At 30.3% G+C, this 20,525-nt stretch overlaps 2 protein-coding genes across 2 annotated transcripts; one reads left to right on the forward strand and one right to left on the reverse strand.

The window, feature by feature from the left end:
- Positions 1-2,028: 2,028 nt before the first annotated feature.
- On the forward strand, positions 2,029-19,483 carry Ir93a (Ionotropic receptor 93a). The gene is made up of 13 exons (XM_065502721.1): positions 2,029-2,281; positions 4,267-4,403; positions 4,463-4,942; positions 5,010-5,177; positions 7,925-8,027; positions 8,103-8,248; positions 9,610-9,777; positions 9,840-9,905; positions 10,019-10,174; positions 10,251-10,401; positions 10,896-11,116; positions 18,913-19,330; positions 19,386-19,483. The coding sequence occupies exons 1-13, from the start codon at positions 2,029-2,031 to the stop codon at positions 19,481-19,483; spliced, it is 2,565 nt and encodes an 854-aa protein (XP_065358793.1).
- A 36-nt stretch (positions 19,484-19,519) lies between these two features.
- Positions 19,520-20,525, reverse strand: RpS30 (ribosomal protein S30). Its single transcript, XM_065515853.1, has 3 exons — positions 20,460-20,525; positions 20,108-20,196; positions 19,520-19,982 (listed from the first exon to the last, which is right to left on the reverse strand). The coding sequence occupies exons 2-3, from the start codon at positions 20,183-20,185 to the stop codon at positions 19,662-19,664; spliced, it is 399 nt and encodes a 132-aa protein (XP_065371925.1). The 5' UTR covers positions 20,186-20,196; positions 20,460-20,525; the 3' UTR covers positions 19,520-19,661.

Genomic DNA, 20,525 nt, shown 5'->3' on the forward strand with positions numbered 1-20,525 from the left:
CAAGCACCTAACTTAGTTGTGAAAAACCTAAGTGGTGAGAATGCAGTAGTAAAAAAATGTGAATATAAAATAACCCTCTTATATATAACTTTTTTGAAATTTTTTTTTTTTCTACTTTCCACTCTATGTATATTTTCTCTATGGTTATTACTTTAAATTTTACTACATTTTGGTTAAATTTCTGTTTATAAATTTCCCCTTTATGTATGCAATTAGAAAGCACACGTGATTTACTCCCAATTTTCCAATATTTAAATTAATTAAAAATTCACACTTGCTATAAAAATATACAAGCGACACCTGAAAGTATAATTATTTTTACAACAACCATAAAAATAATGAAATTTTATAGAAAGTATTGTACTAAAGTCGCGTATATTCGAATTTAATGCACACTTCACAAAACAAGGAAAATATTAAATGTTACATACCCAAGTAATCATTCGACCGTAATGAGTCCATCCAACCAATCCATTCAGTTGCACGAACATTGCATTTATCCTTCAGACTTAAGCTGGAGGTCCACACCACGCGTTTTACGCTTTCTCGCATTCTACGCGTCTGTCAAAAAAGTAGAATTAATGTATTTGTACACTGCAAATTACAAGTACAAAAGCGTAGAAATTGTTTTAATAATAAAAAAAAAAATTGATGCTTAAAAAGCATCGCATGTAACTTGAAGCGTACAATGCGAAGTAGGTATGAAAAGCACGCATTGCTTTGACGAGTAGACGCGTAGTATGGACCTCCAGCTTTACATCTCCGATACATCCGTCAGGTCGTGTAAAAATATAAGAATCTCCTATTCGTCTGAAAGGTGCACAAACGTTATCGTCTTTTCCTTATTCTGACAACTTATACAGAAGTCATGATATGGCTGTTTCAATATCCTGGCATGCAACCAGAATAAGCAGTTAACACCGCTACTACATCTCGTGGTTGAGTCCTCGTAATGTTTGTTAGAGCTATCGATCAACAAAAATTATATTCAGGTCATATCACCATCTGATTTTTGTTCAGTCGCATAGTATCTTCCAATACCTACGCTTACAACGTAAAAGCTGTATTTCGACAAATTAGTAAATTTATGCTTCTAAAAGCGATCCGTATCCCCAATTTTCTGGTACACCTTTGTGACATATTATCCAGTAGGGTCCAAGTATAGTATCTTTCGCCATCTCGTTAACTGATGTCTTGCTTTCAAATAACAGATTTTATAAGCGGCTTGGGTATCGGTAAAAATCTAAATACCCACACCACAAATCAGTGCGCTTTGGATGACCGAAATCTCAACCAAATCAACCGCGTGTTCATAATCCGTCCGATTCCGAGAGCAATTCCCTTGCTCATAAGTTCTGCAAGCAACCAGTTTATCATTACTAAAATATCCTATAATGGTGTAATACGTATTGCATCTGCAAGTGCAGAAAGATTTTCTTTCAGAATAGCGCTACAGCAAACAACTGCATCCACCATACCTTCTTGTGGGCTTAACCACCAATTTAATTATTTTCCAAAAAATGTAAATAAATGGATAAACTTAAATATAGACTCCACATCACTTTTAGTGCTGGATATAAATATGTAATATCAAAACAAAAAATCCAATATCTATGTCTAGAGTTGCATCAATCAAGCGAATCGAATGCACGACAACCAACACAAACAATAAACACCTGCTTTCTATTAACTTTTCAATGTTAACGTTTTCAGACGTTCTCCAACCGCAATATGTCAATCAAACCTATGTAACTACTACTACTACACTAAGACACGAAACCCTTTACGATATTTTGATTTTACCCAGTATTATTCTCACTTTCAATTTCACCTGTGTGGTCAGTCGGTCAATGAATCTATAACAATTTTTCATTAAATTGTTCATTATAATCTTCCTTGAACTCACACGCTAAATTAAATGTATTTTTTAGTTTTTGTTTTGTTTTCAGTTTGACTGACTAGAGACAGTCATGGGTAGTTTTTCAGCTTGTAGGCTTTTAGTCAAGTTTCAGCATTTAAGCGGTAAAGATGAAACTCTTGTTAGTTTTTATAGTTTTTTATATAGTACAAATATGTTTTGGTCAATATAATGATTATTCATCGTTTTTGAGTTCAAACGCATCGTTGGCAGTTGTTGTGGATCAAGAATATATGCGCCAACATAATGAGAATATAATGGGACATTTTCAAAAGATTTTAAGTGATACAATACGTGAAAATTTAAAAAATGGTGGTTTAAATGTAAAGTATTTTACTTGGAGTGGCATACGTTTGAAGAAGGGTAAGTTTGGCATCGATTTTTAAGATATGTTATTAGAAAGTGTTTTATTTTTACACACATTACGGAGGCGTGTAATAATTTTCAATGTCATCATATTAATGGACGCAATGACGCTTTAATAATGTCTTCGTACATAGTCTTACACATCACAAAGTCCATGGTTTGCAGTTAACTCGTTATTTGATATACGAGTCTTTTAACGTTTTAAATTACAGCGTTTGTGAGATTTGCTAAAATCCGCACTTTTTGAATTGTCATACCGGCATAGCCAATGTCTATTTGTATGTGGAACCAAGATTCAGTCCTTCATAGTCCTCATAGTCCTTCAGTACATTGTTTTGTAATGGTAATAAAAAATACCATGAACATTTTAACCATGGAATGCTACACTTGATGATATGATAGTGAGACAAACATTGCCGCAACACAGCAAAGTGTTGAGAATGAGCCTCGTCGACGTTTAATAATTAGGCCAGAGGAATAAAGATATTTATCTTCAGGCTTATAAAGTTCAACTCGTTCAAGAATTAAAGCTGACCAACAATTGTGTGCGGCGAATGTCAATTGGCCTCCTCATGATTTAAAGCTGCTCTACTATTATCTCTGTGTTGGCCTTATCAACCAACCCAGCATTGATACTATAAGCGAAGCGTTTATGAAAAATTTTGTGAAAAGAGAAGATCAATAAAACACAATTTGTCAAGAAAAACTGTGTTTTAATAACTTCAAAATTGGGGACGATAGTCTTTAATTTTCCTATATTATCTGACTTCATTCTACCTAGTGAAGAAAATATTTCTTCCAATTGCTGAAAATATTTTAATTACCAAATATTATACGAAAAAAAGAGAATGAGTTCTTTAATCTCATCAAAACACAATTCATTCCAATATCGAAAAATCAAACACTACTCATGTTGTCACAAGCAATTAAGTATAAGCTTCATCGACCTCTTCTGTACACGATCGACATCATGAGCTTCTGTTTCCTCACTTAATATATTATTATAGAGCTTAAACTAATATACTGCATTAAGTCTGGACACATCTGAATATCGTTACGAAGTAATCATACTTTGCTTAATGATCCCATTCTGACTTGTCAGTCTTGAGGATTTGTTGGAGATTTTATGGGTATAAAGCAGAGATCGAAAATAACTCGGCCATATACCAAAAAACTCAAATTGTGATTTATATTTTTGTGATAAAAATAAATCACTGAAAATAACAGTTATAAAATGATTTTTATTTAAATGATTTGGTGTTTTTTTTTTATTGTTATTAATCTTTTGATAAATTTTATATATTTAAGAGTTGATTTGCATCAAATGCATTTTTGTGATTTATTTTTCATGTTCGCAAATAAAAGTCACAAGCTGACCTTTACGAAAAAAATAAATTATAAATCACTCATCCAGATTATTTGTGTTAGTTTCTTTTCTGTTTCTCTCAAACCCTACAACCCTGATGGCAATCACCGACATCATCTGCGAAGATCATCTGTAGACCTCATTCCGTAAAATAAGAACGATAGAGAATATGACTTGAATTATTCTTATGCTAAATTTAGGAGATCCGATCTACAACTAAAATAATAGTACGACTTCTGAAAAAGCTCGATGTACTTAAATAGAGAGAATTTATTACCAAAACTTAAATCTACTGTCAGTCGCCAATATTTCGATAATCTTTAGAGTTAATAGCATTTACTTTTTCAAGGATTTTTTATCTTAAAATTCAATAAAACGCTTTAGGTATTATTATGTTTTACACACTACATATATATCGATGGCTTAATATAAAAAGGCCCTTACTCGTGTTTTTTTAAGTCGAGATTTTTTTGGCTAATTATGATATATGGTCGGACCATTTATCGAAATAAACGGAAATCTGGACTTACAAAAAAAAACACGAGTTAGGGTCTTTTTATATTAAGCCATCGATATATCTTTTTGAATTAAAAACAAATTATTTTTTACTTCCTAGAATTTTTAGCCGCCATGACTGTAATGGATTGTGAAAATACTTGGAAGTTCTATGAATCTACGCGTTTTTCATCGGTATTAATGATAGCACTAACTGATAGTGATTGCCCACGCCTACCACTAGATGAAGCAATAATGGTATGCAAACACACCACAAAAATTTTAATATTTTACTAGATTCCCCATTCCCTTTCCAGATACCTTCTGTGGGCCATTCCAAAGAATTTCCTCAGATGATTTTAGATGCTAAAGTGCAAAATTTACTCAAATGGAAAAGTGCTGTCGTTATGATGGATGAATCAATAGTGAATCAAAATACTAAATTGGTAGAATCGGTGGTACGCGAAGGCTCCAATAACATTGTGCCCATATCACTTTATCTCTATAGCATTAATGATCAGTTGAGATCACAAAAGAAACGCCAAGCTATTCGTGAGGCTTTACAGCCATTTCAGACAAACTCACAGAATCCACATAATTTTATAATATTTTCAAAATTTTACGAGGACATTATAGAGGTGGCAGAAAACATGAATATGTTTCATGTGAAAAATCAGTGGTTGTTTTTCGTTTTGGAAGAACACCTGCGAGAATTTGATCCGCTAGCGGTGACACAAAATTTAGGCGAGGGTACGAATATAGCATTCATTTTGAATGATACTATGTCGGGTTGTGTGGTAAATTTGATATAGTGTTTTAACGTAATGGAATTTATAATAATGTGTGTGTATGTGTCTTCTTTAGAGTTCCTTAAATTGTACCATTGAAGATATGACCAAAGCATTTGTGCTGTCGATATCAAAACTAATCACAGAGGAGCAGGCTATCTATGGTGAAATATCGGATGAAGAATGGGAGGCCATTAGATATTCGAAAAAACAGAAACAAGATGAGATCCTGAGAACAATGAAGGTGAGTATTGAACTCATCTAATACAATACTAGATCAAATTGTGGTGAAGAATTTAGTTAAATTAATTGTAACTCTATGCATTGTTGTTGAGTTGAAATTTTTGATACAAACTAGAATGTGGTTTTAATAATGTATTAACTATAGACACTTTAAAGGCTCTAAGGTATTTCGATTTTGAGGAATAAATCAGTAACTTAAAAAGGTTGGGCGTGGTATGCCTCAATATTGGAAGAAGCAATTCATTGCTTCTCCGGTGATGTGTTGATGGTAATATCGAGACTAACTAACTTTGTCACAGTGTTTGAGAGCAAAGTTTTGAAAACCCTACAATTGTAGGGCTTACCACATAAAACAATAATAAAAGCTTCATACTATTATGGATGCGAGATCTTCAAATTGCCTTATCTTATAACAGACTAAAAAATATTGAGTATTAAAGGAAATTAGTAAACATGGCCTATCAACAAGAGCCTCAGAAATAGATGGTGACTGGACTAATTTAAGGATAAGTTTCTGCTGCTTCAGTATCTTCAAAGCTGGAAATATTTAGCATTAGTGACAGTCACGGGATTATAATAACCTCCAAACACCATCTTCATGAGAAAACAAATGTTCTACCGGTCAGTAATATTGTCATGCAGCAGTTCCTTATGAGAAGTCATCGAAGGAGTCATCCAAACTTCGGCATCACTCAGTTGAAGGCACCTACACAGATAAAACAAATTCGTGATAGCAACCGAATTTGTTGCTAATCGAATGATTCGGTTGCACATATAGAATTTTTCAGTTCTAACAACAGAAAGTCAGTTGATAAAGAAGAATTTCAGTTGAAGCAACCAAACTTTAGTTACCCCTTATAAAATATTGTAGTCACAACTGTAAAATTCGGTCACTAAGATAGAATCATTCGATTGGAAAAAAAATCGGTTGCTATCACGAATCAGTTTTCTCTTTGTACAAGATATGTTAGATAAAAACATGGAAAAAATGTAAATGTGTGAAATATATTCACCTAGACGGTAGACCAAAATGCACAACAGCTAAGGAAAATGCACTGTGAGAGAGTTCAAAACAGATCCATACCCATCATTTCTAGACTCTAGAGTAATAGAATTTCTCTAAGTTTTGTGTACAAAGAAGACCAGTTACAGCTGGGCTGTAGAGCTGAGAAGACAAATCGTAAAACTCGCCTTAAATTTGCTCGAGATCTTTTTAACAGGACTGTTGCTCAATATTTCCATATTGTTGTGTTCGACGTCCTGGGAATAACAGATCAAGTCCACAATACTGTACCTGAACAGATGAACATGTAGGCGGACATGATATGGTGTGTAGTTGCTCTTCTGGTGAATGCTTAGGACATTTACACTAAATTTACAGTATTATGGAAAAACAAGTGTATACAAATATATTGCAGGAGAAGATGCTACCTCATGGCCATGATAAAATGCCCCACCAATGAATATTTCAACATGACAATTACCCTAAATACACATCCAAATTAGTGAAGGGTTTTTTAGAACAGGAAGGCGTTAATACGAGTATCATGAAGTGGTCAATACAGACAATTCATGGGAAATTGTAAATAGCTAGGTCAATCGGGAATTGAAGATATCCAAATAAATTTTAACAAGCTATAAATGAGGAATGTTCATCTATTCCAATGACGACAATAGAGAATGTTATTAGTTTAAATTTTTTTAAATATTTGCGGCCTGGTTCGATTCCCAGCCCCAGCCAATCAACAACATCAGTTCATTATAATTATTAGTTTACTAATAACTAGTATTTATAACAGCGCCCTCCTCCGGCGGTATAGCATTGAAATGCCGCCAAAGTAAATTAACTAAATAATGGCTATAATACTAGCTTTGAATGATGCGCCTACTCAACACCAGAGGCGCTGCAACCTTTACTAATATCAAATCTAACGAGCAATTACAGGGTTGTCAAACAAAAAGCTATCTTCTCCTTTCACGAACTTTCCTTATCCAAACAATACCCTTTCCAAAGAAAGTAACACAATTAATATATAGGCATTAATGCCCGAGTGTTATTTCTTTAATAATAGTTTTAACGCGAATTTTGTTCAATACAATGTATTTACTGGATTCATTTGATTGCAACTCGTACCTGACAGCTTTGAAGAGACGCCATCAATTCCGCGATCCCAGGTTACCATATGAATTACGTAGTTGGAGGTATTTCAAAGCTAATAGCTCGCAGTGATCTAATGGCGTAGTGAAGAGTCTCTTAAATACTCTGCAACCATTAACGATGGCCTTATAACCCTTGCATATGCTCACCATGAATTACCCTTAGATGCACAATCAGCTATTCATCCTAAAGAATAGAAAAACTTGCCAGGGCACGGCAAGCATGTTCTGAAAACCACGTAGAAATACACAATGAGAATTAAAAAGCTCCAAAACGGAACAGCTCAATATCTGGCCGCAACATTACTCCAATTTTGTAAATGTATTTTCACAGACAACGAACACCAATCACCATGAACGGATAAATTGGTATATCTCACCGTTCATGGTTATTGTGTAGAACAGATATCAATGCGTTACCGATGCTATCAATGGCCTGAAGAACAACAAAGCTCCAGGACTGGACAATATCTCCCCAGATCTTCTGAGCCCCCACACAAACTCAACTCAGAATGGCTACAATACAATTTACACCTTTTTTTAAAACAAATTAAACAGATTTATTTCTTTGCCATATTACTCTCTTTTCAGGAATATTTAAAAGACTATAGTAAATGTGAAAGTTGTTCTAAATGGCGTATCGATACGGCCATAAACTGGGGTAAATCTCAAGAACATAAAAGATCTCTACGAGGTAATCAAATTAAATTCAAATAGGAATGATAGGAATTTCTGTACCATTACTATATATTAAAAATCTTGCATTTAGCTTCATCAAATACACCTAATAGAAATTTCGAATTCGTAAATGTGGGTTATTGGACACCGGTATTGGGTTTTGTTACACAAGAATTGGCATTTCCGCATGCCATACATCATTTTCGTAACATAACATTGGATATTTTAACAATACATGTGAGTAAAACTCTACGGGCCTGGAAAATTCATAAAAAAAAAATGTTCAAACATTATTTGAGAACTTAGAGCTAGTTTCTGGGATAAAGATAATCTACATTCTTCGTTTAAACCTAAATTAAACTAAAAATTGTGTTTCTCACTTATTGTTAATTTACTATATAATCTCGGTTTAACTAAACATCATTGGTGAGTTAAACCTAAGTATAAAATATAGGGTATTCATTCGACTAATGATTGGTCGATTAATCGAATAATTTCTTACGAATAATTATTCGAACAATTTAAAAATGGCCATTTCGAAAATGAACAATATTATGTAGAATAATCAAATAAGCCGAATTATTATTTAAATTTAATAAATTGCTTAACATTTTTCATAATTCCAAATTTAAATAAGTAATAATGACTCACAAAAATTGTATTATTTCTGAAATTCGACAAATAACTAAAGACAAAGGGACTTTCGATCACTGTAGATGAGTGTTCCGATAGCTCCTTCTATGAATATTTAAATATTACTGCAAAAAGTTACTATTCTAAAACAAATCTTTCAAAATTTTTAACTTAGGACTTGAACCAATGAAAATAAAAGGTACGGAATAAAATATTTGTTATTTAGCTGGCGAAATATTAGAAGAATCGCAATTAATAATCAAAATTTTAATTTAGATTAAAGTGGAGTCGAATGTGATGGAGAATGTGATTTTGAAACGGTCGACGAAAGTGATATTGAGGATGACATTTATAATGATAAAATTGAAATAGGCAAAGGCCATATGTTTAAGTGATTGTTATTAACCGCGTACGTAAGTGTTTCAAAATATTTAATAAATCGAATGATAAACACAGATATTGCAAACTAACGTTTTGCTGCAAGAAAAGCATGGAGTTCGTCTTATACACGATTTTGAACATCGTTGAACATCTTTGTCTAACATGCTAATAAAAGGTTTGCGTATTTGTAAATGCGTCTATGGACAAGAGACTTGCGCAACTAAATTGCCTAGTGTGAAAGGGGTCTTACTTTTTCTTTTACAAAGTTAAAATTTACAAAAAAAAAGTTATGTACGCGGTTGCTTTTTCTTATTTATATGAAATATTTTGTGATTTGACTGAAAAGTATGGCAATGCTTACAAAATTAATCCATTAGTGAGAAACACAATCATTGGTTAAATCCCGGCAAAATATATTTCAGGTTTAATATAACAGCGTGTTAAGCTGAGTTTAACTGACAAGTAAGAAACTAGCTCTTAGTGATTTTTATATAAAATTTTTCAAATTGTTTTACGTTTGTGTTTCTGAATCAGTTAATATATCAAAATTTATATTTTTTTTATAAATTACAAACAAATTCCAGAATCCACCCTGGCAAATTTTGAAAAAAGATAGCAGAGGCAATATTATAGAACACACAGGTATTGTTATGGAAGTTGTCAAAGAATTGTCACGTATGTTAAATTTTAGCTATAAACTTCATGATGCTCATGCCCTCACTAATGATGAACAAGCTGGACAAAATGATACAGTAGGTTCCATTTTGGAGTTCATTTAATCAAATTTAATTTAATAATTCTATACATTTTTTAGGATCTCCTGGGAACTCTAACGTACATAATACCATTTCAAGTTGTAGAATTGCTGCAATCGAATAAAGTAAGTTGTGGTGCTTTTATAAAAAAAAATCCATGCAAAAGCAATAAACCAGCAATAACATTTAAAAGAATAAATATCCAATCCAACAGCTGTAAATGTGAAATTTATTACAGTTTTTCCTGGCAGCTGTAGCAGCAACTGTGGATGAGCCCGACAAGAAACATTTTAATTATACAATACCAATAAGTATACAAAAATATTCGTTTATATCTCGCAAACCAGATGAAGTTAGTCGCATATATTTATTTACAGCACCATTTACAATAGAGGTAATATTTGAAATTAATAGCAAATCAATAGAGATTAGAAATCTAGTAAAGCAAACAATTTATTCTCTTATTTCAGACCTGGGCTTCACTAATAGGTGTCATATTAATAACATCACCCGTACTTTATGTCATAAATCGTTTAGTACCAACACAAGAATTAAAAGTTAAAGGATTTTGTACGGTTAAAAACTGTTTTTGGTATATTTATGGGGCCTTATTGCAACAGGGTAATACAAATGTGTTATACATTTATCATGAATTCTACCAAAGAACACAAGTTTTAGAACTTGGATCTTCTGAATTTTACCATATTCGGTAAAACACACCCGCTGGACATTTTCGATTTACTTTTTTTTTAACAAGAAAAATGATTTTTGTATGGAGAAAATATTGGTATTAAATAAAAAAATTATGAAATATAGGACAGTCCGTCACATAAAAAAATAAATTGATTGTTTAGTAAATTTAACACTTTTTAAGATTATTTAAAAAAAAAGTTTCATTTTAGGTAAAGCTTTTTCAGATGCATCATGAATGCATTTGAATAAAATCTAGAGTTTTTCGAAATTAAAAGAAATAATAATAGAAATGTCCAATTGACTCAAAGGAGTGTATGTTTACCGAATATGATCAAAATCGGCAGACCCAAGTGAAAAGAATGTTATATTTTATTTAAATATGTATTTATTTACTTAGTTGATGTTATTTATTTTAATTGCAGGTGGCATGTACTTACCTCAAGCTGATAGCGGTCGTTTAGTTATTGGCTTTTGGTGGATAGTTGTTATAGTTCTGGTGACAACCTATTGCGGTAATCTGGTAGCATTTTTAACGTTTCCGAAATTTCAACCGGGTTTGGATTATTTTTTTCAACTTTTTAAACACAAAGAATATGAACAGTTTGGTTTACGTAATAGTACATTTTTCGAAAAATATGCAATGGTGAGAATACATTATTTTTTTCACATTTATATTTTTTGGCTTTTAAATTTTTATTTCTTAAATATAAAACAACTTGTTGTTATTCCTCACAACTCTTAAGTTTTAAAATTACTGTAGTCCAAAATAACTAAAAATTAACTTTAAAATGTAACGGCTTCAGTAGATCACTATTATTAAAAAACAATGCTACCATGTAGCTAAACATTTATATTTTTACATTATTATTAACATTTACATTTAAAGAGAGAAACACAGAGCAGTTATGTTAACATAAGAGGTTTAAATTGGAAGTAACGAAAATTCAAATCACCCAATTGGGATGTAGTGGCTTAGATTGGTTAAACGTCATTTCAAAAAATATTCTAACATTTGCTAGAAAAACTATTGGTATTAATTTAGAGTCCAATGCGCATAAGAATTATTTTATAATTCTTAAAAAAATTTGTGTGGAAATATATTTAATATTTAAGCAAAAAAAGGTCCAAAATTGTGATATTTTTCATGTTAGTTCGACCATAAGTTCTATAGTAATTAATTGTTAACTTAGAATCAAAACGTTTCGAAAACTATGGTATTTCTACTTTAAAATGCAAAAAATTAAAGTTTGCGGTTACAAAGAATTAATTAAAGGCGAATTTATACAAGGTGGAGTCAGTCAATCAGCTGATTTCTTTGGTTTCGCTTTTTGGTTCTAACAGATGACAAAGCTTGTTTTTATACCCTTCACCTTCGTGAGAAGGGTATATATAAGTTTGTAATTTCTACATTTTTCATTTCCGACCCTATAAAGAATATATATTCTGGATCCTCATAAATAGCGGAGTCGATTAAGCCATGTCCGTCTGTCTGTCTGTATCTGTCTGTCTGTTGAAATCAATTTTCTGAAGACCCCAGATATCTTCGGGATCCAAATCTTCAATAATTCTGTCAGACATGCATTCGAGAATTTGGCTATTTAAAATCAGCAAAATCGGTCCACAAATGGCTGAGATATGAGGAAAAAACCAAGACAACCTCGATTTTTGACCTATATCTGGATTACTAAGACATTAATATAGACAATATGGATATCTAATGATAGATATTTCACCTACAATGGGTCAAAAAGCGGAAAAAAAATTTTAACCCGAATTTTTTTTTCCACAAAAAAAATTTAAAAAACTAAAAAAAAAAATTTAAATTTAAAAAAAAAACTTTAAAATAACAATCGAAAAAATTTTTTTTCCAAAAAATTTTTTTGGAAAAAAATTAAATTTTTACCTAAAAATATTTAAAATTTTTAAGTATAATTTGGTGAAGGGTATATAAGATTCGGCATAGACGAATATAGAACTCTTGTTATATTTAAATATCTACAGTGGTGGCCACCAATTTAAGACAAATACTTGAATTTTTTTATCAACTGAATTTTAAGTGCGATAGACCCAAAAAATATGAAATTTATTATTATTGTTTCTAGTTTCTGAAAAATGTTTGGAAAAATCGGTAAAACATATATGGACAAAGATATGTGGAAATACGTTGACCTACCTCAGCGAACATCCGCTGTTACTAACATGATATGACCGAAACTAATGGAACTAAAAATACGAAATTTGGTCCGAATATTTTATAATAATAAAATTATAATGATATAAATGTGAGAAAATATGTTTATTTAAAAAAAAAAATTTTGGTCAAGTTGTAGAAAAATTTTATGTGTTCATGGTGAATATGTATGAATTGACACAATCGAATAAAACACACTTGTGTGTTAAAACAGTCCTCATGCATACATATTTGTGGAAATATTTGAAAAAATAATTGACAATCACGTGGTATTTAGCAAACAATTTTTGTCTTAAATTCCTGGCCACCACTGTACATATTCTAAGCTTATTAACAAAATATTAATTTTTTACATAAATAAGTAAAGCCCTCACTATTCAATTATCTACAGTATATTAAGTTTTAATACATATTTATTTAATTTTTCATTTTTGGTTTTTGACATTTTGTAGAACTGACACCACCTTGTATAAATTCGCCTTGATTAATTCTTAATTCCATTTTCGAAATCTAATTAAATTTTATCTCTTAACCATTCCATTAATGAATTCATTATGAATAAATTCTATAATTCAAATCTATTATAAAATAGCTTTAAATTCATTCTTTAATAAATGCAAAACAAAAACAAAACTCAATGAAGAATTAACTTTTGTTTAATCATTCAAATGTTGAATGAATTCTGTTATGAATTAAATTCATTACGAATTAATTCAACGATGAATGAATTTTATTTAGAGCAAGCTAGCGATATTGCAAAATTTACCAATTCAAACTATTCGTAGGGCCTAAAATAAATTAAAATCGTTTGCGAGTGCTAAGAGGTAAAAATTGTATAATACCATTAAAAATTTTAACTGATTTCTTCGATTTAGGTGTAAATTAATCAATATTTCAATAATACGCCTATTAAAGTAAGGATAAAACTAAATTTTGGAAAAAAATACAAATGAAAAAGAAGATATTTAATTAAGGACCATTTTTTAAATAATTTAATATATGGGGCATTTCATGTCAAGTGAACCAACTTTTGAAATCGATGTCTTCCGATCCAGATGAAATTTGCTCCAAGGTTAGTTCTATTGGATAGTAACTCAGACACAATTTTTCAACAAGATCGGTAGAGAAAGAACTCTCTGAGTTAACACCTACTTGGCCAAAATATGACATTTTGGCCAAGTAGGTGTTTTTTCTTATACATGTAACTTATTACCTATTGTTCTTAGCAAAATGTGTCCCAAATAGTTTAGATAGCTCTTTCTTCAATCTTTCGAAAAAAAATATTAAAAAAAAATAAAAAAAATTTTAATATTTTTTTTCCGAAATCAAAAACAGTTTTGACTTTTTTTTCAAATGGGCCTTTTTTCTTAAAATGAAGCTTACATATTTTCCTTGAAGACCTATTCGGTCGCTTAGTGGGATGCGAGTGGGATATCTTTTAAAATTAATATTTTGTAACTCTAAACATAAAATGTTTGACTTTTTTTTTGCAAAATCAAAAACTTTGTTGACTTTTTTTTTTCAATGCGGACCCTTTTTTAAATTTTTTTTTAACTCAAACAAAAGCTTAGATATTTTCCTTGAAAATCCTTTTGGTCGCTTAGTGGGATGCGAGTGGAATATCTATCAAAATAAATATTTTGTAACTCAAGACATACAATTTTTGACTTTTTTTTTTGCAAAATCTAGCTTTTTTTCAAAGGTCCATTCCTTTAAAATATATTTTTGGTCCCTTAGAGGAATGAGGGTGGGATATCTATCAAAATAAATATTTTGTAACTCAAGAAATATTAAAATTTTTTATTTTTTTTTTAAATATTTTTTTTCGAAAGATTGGAGAAAGAGCTATTATCTAAACTATGTGTGACACATTTTGCTAAGAACAATAGGTAATAAGTTACATGGATAAGAAAAAACACCTGCTTGCCCAAAATGTCAAATTTTTACCCCCTCTAACTCAGAGAGTTCTCGACCGATCTTGTTGAAAAATTGTGTCTGAATTACTATCCAATAAAACTAACCTTGGTGCAAATTTCATAATCCGGTCTGTCTGTCTGGCACATTTTCTACTTCGTAACGTTTTTGTTTTGCTTCAACTTTCATACATCATCTAAACTTCTAGCTGCAAAAACTTCACATATCTTTAGGCGCCACATTAAATTTGTTATAACACGCACAAACAATAGCTGTTGGCAAATCTTTCCTTATGCAGAAATATGGTATTACTTAAAACAGCACAGCTTCTCTTAACATTAAGTTTCTATCAGCAAATTTTGTAAAGCATTCCCTGCCCATATAAACACTTGCACTCACAAACTAACACTGTTCATCGATTGAGAATCAATTTAATTTAAGTTTTATAGCAAATTTATTTTAATTTGTTTAATTTGACTGCATTTATTTAATAAAAACACCACACATCACGAATAACGTTTTACCGGGCTAATAGAACGCGAAGGGCTGCCATATTTAATAAACACAGTTCTGTGTGAAAAGCTTGCCATTCTAATTGAAAGACTACGGATACTATATTTACCAATTGGACTTTAATGGGGATTCAATTAGACGCTAATCTTAAAAAAATATTTAAAATAAAAATTTTAAATACCGTTCGTTACCGATATAATCGTAAATATCGTTATCGTTGTTCTATAAATAATTTGAATTTATGTACATATAGGTATAAATAGAAATTTTTGATTATAATAATTAAGTTTATTGAAATTTATCACAGAAAAAAATAATTCATAATGGGAATAGGTACATTTTTTTAATAAATATTGTTAACCGAACATGACTTTTTTCCTAAACTTTTACCGAAATGAGCCGTTACCTTTACCCTATTTAATCGGTAGCCAACCTTGATTAGTTTATATTATTGTAATATGTACCTACTGTCATTTCTACAAAATTATTTTATTACAGGAATCGGTGAATTTTTATTTTTGCATCTTTATGTTTTATTTTAAAAAATATTTGGGGTATTCACATGGTCTGCTATAAGTCATATTGTCATAATGTCCTAATATATTATAATAGATGTTGTTGTGTTTTCAACAAAAAAAATATTATTTTATGACAAAACAAAAAAGTTTTATTAGTTTAGAACTTTTTTTGTTTGAAACACAAGAAAAACATGATTAAACTATCATAATATATTAGGACATTATGACAATATGACCAAATAGTAGACCGTGTGAATACCCCAATTGCTTAATCTTTAGTAATTTTTTATTGATTTTTCAAAAATTTAAAAAAAAAAATATTTTTTTTATAGTTGCATTGGAAATTATTTTGATTTGTGATTCTTTACGTATTTTATGACACTGTTTATTGTTAATCTCTCTTTATTTTAATTACTATTTTTATTTTTAACATATTTCTCACTTTAAACTTTTTTCTTTTCAAATTCAAAGATATTAATTTTAACGGATATATAATTTAAATCACAATGCAAGAGTTGCCCTATGTCTTATTTCCCTAAAGTTGCCATACACAGCAGATGTCTCGCTCAGAGACTTATTTTCAACATATGGCATTACCAAAAACAGCACCGCTTCTCTTCATGTTAATTTTCACCAACTAAAGTTTACTAAACGATTTTTGTTCATTTAAACATTTGCACTGATAAACTAACACTTTACAGGGATAAAGAAACAATTAGATTTTATTTTTATTGTACTTTTATAATTATTTCTGTTCATTTAACACAATTTATTAGAGAAAAACACTTTGCATTACGAATAACGGTTTCCCGGGCTAAAAGTACGCGACTAACTAAAGAGGTGCCACATTTAACGTAATATTGTAATATGAAGGGAAAAGTTGCCACTTCTTATTTAACCTTATCCAATTAGATATTAAAGTAATAATAACGTAATTTCAGTTTTCAAAACATGATCTTTTATCAAATACATATCGCTCATTTGCTGCAACAGCGTCATAACTCAAAATCCGTGTGTTTTGAACTGAGTAATACAAAATATGCGTTTTATCAGTTTTAAAAAAAGTCAATTATTTTTTGTATGAGATTGTTTTTTTTTTTCTAAACGTCAAAATTAAAATTTATGTTTTCTCGTATATTTGACAAGTAAAAAATTGGTTTAAATACAGATTAGAAAGATATTAATATCTACTATTTAAATCTTGTTTTATTTCTGAAATCGCATGATTTGTTGAAAATTTATTTAAGAAATAGTAAAATGTCATAAAACATTCAAAGCAGTTTTTCTCGAAACAACTTTTTTGAATTGTGATGTTGTTGCAGCAAATGAGCGATAGATGTACATTAGGGAGATATTTTTCCTAATATGCAAATTAGCATAGCTGGTCGAATAGAGCATTAAAAAATATGAAAAACCACGGTATTATTTTTTCACGGTTGTTAAAAAAGTTCACTCACCAAACGCAATAAAGTTTTCATTAAATTTTTTCAATTATTTTGAAATACAATATATTTTATTTTAATAATACTTCAAAAGATAATTTTTAAATAAGGGTATACCTCACACTTGCTTCAGAGAAAAAAATATTGGTTTATTTTAGCAATTGGAGTTATTGTGTGATGAAAATCATTTTTTTTAGGTCATTTGGAATAAAAATCATCACGCACCAACACCAATTTCTAAAATAAACCAAATTTTTTTTTCTCGGAAAAATTATATAAATAATTTCAATTTTTTTTTTTCAAGTGTGAGGGATACTTCCTTTATTTAAAAATTATCTTTTGAAGTATGTCCGCAGTTATTATTAAAATAAATTAAATCGTTTTTCAAAATAATTGAAAATATTTAATGAAAAACTTTATAGCATTTGGTGCGTGAACTTTTTTAACAATCGCGAAAAAATAATACCGTGGTTTTTCATATTTTTTTATGCTCTATTCGACCCTGCTATGCCAATTTACATATTTGCAAAAAATGTCAAAATTTATTTTCTACGCTTGCTGTTAAAATAAATTTTAGAATTTTCATACCCTACACCACCTTAGTGGTCAGAATCAAAATATCAATCAACAAAGAAATAAAATATTTGTAAACAATAAATGTTTTTTCGAAACGATTTTTTGAAATACCGAATGATTTCAACAATTTTTAAATTTGAAAAGTGTTAATACTCAATATTGCCGTATATAAATACCTTAAAAAGCATTACAATTAATGAAAATAATGGTAATGTATAAAAAAATAATTGAAATTATTTAATGCTAATGAAATTGTCAATAATTTAGACCATATAATTAAATACTCCCATGTATGCTCCAAGGCAATATAATTTAATAGCAAAAGATTTTATTTAAGAAATTCCCAAAAATGATTCTCCGGGAGCTTATTAATAATCTAAAATTGGAAATTAGTTTTAGTATTGTTAGCCGCAGAGTAATTGTTGCTGGTATTAATAAAATCCAGACCTCATTCCCATAGAAAATCTATGACTTTTTTTATTGGTTATGCATCGTCGCTGTGAAGCACTAATAAAATACAAGAACTATCTAACAAAATACTAGGGGGTTACTGCGTAACTCAATCCGAAAACGGAAATGTTCGAAATTGTGTACTAAATACATTGTAATTCGAAACGATTACCTTTCGAATCGAATTAGGGAGTAACCCACCTGATTCACTAAAGGGGCCAGAAAAGGTTTGTAAAAATTGATAATGAATACTTTTTAGTTTATTTAAAAATTTAATTAATTAGTCTTATTTTTTTGTTAATATACATAAGTAAAAATACAAATTTCTTAAGATTTTTTTGATTTATTTATTGAATATTTTGAAAAGTTTCCATGTAATGCTATTACGATATGTGTAATTTGTTTCTAATGTCTAATCTAAAAACTAAATCATCAGAACGGGCTATAAATTATTAATTATAAAAAATAATAGAGTTTCAATTTTAAATAAAATGAAGCCAGAAGATTGATTATAAGATTTTTAACGCTTCATTATTTACATAGAATTTTATTTTAGGTATCACAAAATGTCCAACACCTACGCTAATTTGTATTTAGAAATAATTAATATCATAATTATCTGTTCAGGAATTAAAAACTATTACGAAATACATATTACAAAATGTTATGAAATTGTTCAATAAAAACGTGTAATCGTTTTCGCATAGTAAAGCTGCATTTCAGCACAATTACATTACCATACACATGCAAATGCCTTTACCTAGCTAATTGAAAATATCGCTACATCTAAATTCACAAATAGTTAAAATATATAATAATTTATACTTTTATTTAGATCTCTACCCGCAATGAATTCCACAGATATTTGGAACTTGCTACCATTTACAACAGCATGAAGGATGAAAATATTGAAGCCGTCAAAGAGGGCAGTCGTGTCAACATTGATTGGCGCATAAATTTGCAATTGATAATCCAAAATCATTTTGAAAAGGATAAGGAATGTACATTTGCCTTGGGCAAGGAGAATTTTCTAGACGAGCAAATTGCTCTTATGATGCCTAGTAATAGTCCATATTTAAATTTAATTAACGAACAACTAACACGTCTTAGCCAAATGGGTTTCATCGAAAGATGGCATCAAACTAATCTGCCTTCAATGGACAAATGTAATGGACGGGGTGTACTTAGGCAGATAACAAATCACAAAGTTAATTTGGATGATATGCAAGGATGTTTCTTGGTACTACTATTGGGTATGTTATAACTAAGTTCAAATAATATATGTAATTAAACTGTATTTTCTTTAAGGTTTCATGTTGGCTTTCTTTGTTATACTAATGGAGTATTGGTTTCATATTTGGCATTTAAGTCGCAGTGGCAAAAATAAAACTTTTTTTTCTAACTGAATACATTAGAAATCTTAAATAAATAAAAAATCTCAATTTTGTCAATTACTTTTTGTTGTTGTTTAACGTATTTATTTTACATGGAAAAAGTTAAAATATTTTTAGTTTTGTATAAAAACTAAAAATTATGCACAGGCATTCTCTGTAAGACAATTTATATGGTGGTCTTCATAAAAACTTAAGCAGAGTTGGCGTTGGGGCCACGACGACGACCGAAACCGGGTACAATGTTGACGAAACGACGGTTGTATTGGATACGTCTCTTAGCACGACCGGTCTTCTTCTTCTTCTTTTCTTGCTTCTCTACCTTGGGGGTTTGACCCTTAACTTTACCGGCACGAGCTAAAGAACCGTGCACTTTACCACCCAACATTGGGATGGTGATATCCAATTCGGAGGAGGACAAGGCAGAGATGGCGGTTTCGTTGGCCAAAGCATTGCCTTCACAGTTCAACTCGAATTCCTCAGTGCTGACACCATGGAGTTGGGCAATTTGAGCCTGCAAGTAAACAAACACATACAATTGTAAACAAAAAATAAATTAACACAAAAAGTGAGGTTATATTTCGCACACAATAAAATTGCTAAATATAACACCAGCCCATTAATTATTGAGACACGTACCTTAACGGCAGCAATAGTAGCATCTTGTTGAACCTCAAGGGTTTCAACACATTCCAAACCACGTACAAACAATTGCATGTTGATGTGCTCTATAATAATCATAAAACAAATAAAAGAATCAATTAGTATTGAGCACCACTTTTATTTTTGCTTATCTATAGCAATGTCAAATGTGTACGACCAACAAACACGTGTAAATTTACATTTTCTTAAATTTCTCATTATCACTTATCTGTTTGACAACATTTTTTACTACACTGTATAAAGCAAAATTTTCTTTTTTAATTTTCGCATTTTTTGTTTAATTTTTTTGAAAATTTCTAGTAAAATTTCATAAAAATTATTAATTTACCTTGTCACTTGAGTGAGGAGTTACGAAAAAAGAAAGATGGCCGTATATTTTCGAAATTGTCTCATT

Source organism: Calliphora vicina, chromosome 1, assembly GCF_958450345.1.
Source record: "Calliphora vicina chromosome 1, idCalVici1.1, whole genome shotgun sequence".
Taxonomy (NCBI): Eukaryota; Metazoa; Arthropoda; class Insecta; order Diptera; family Calliphoridae; genus Calliphora; species Calliphora vicina.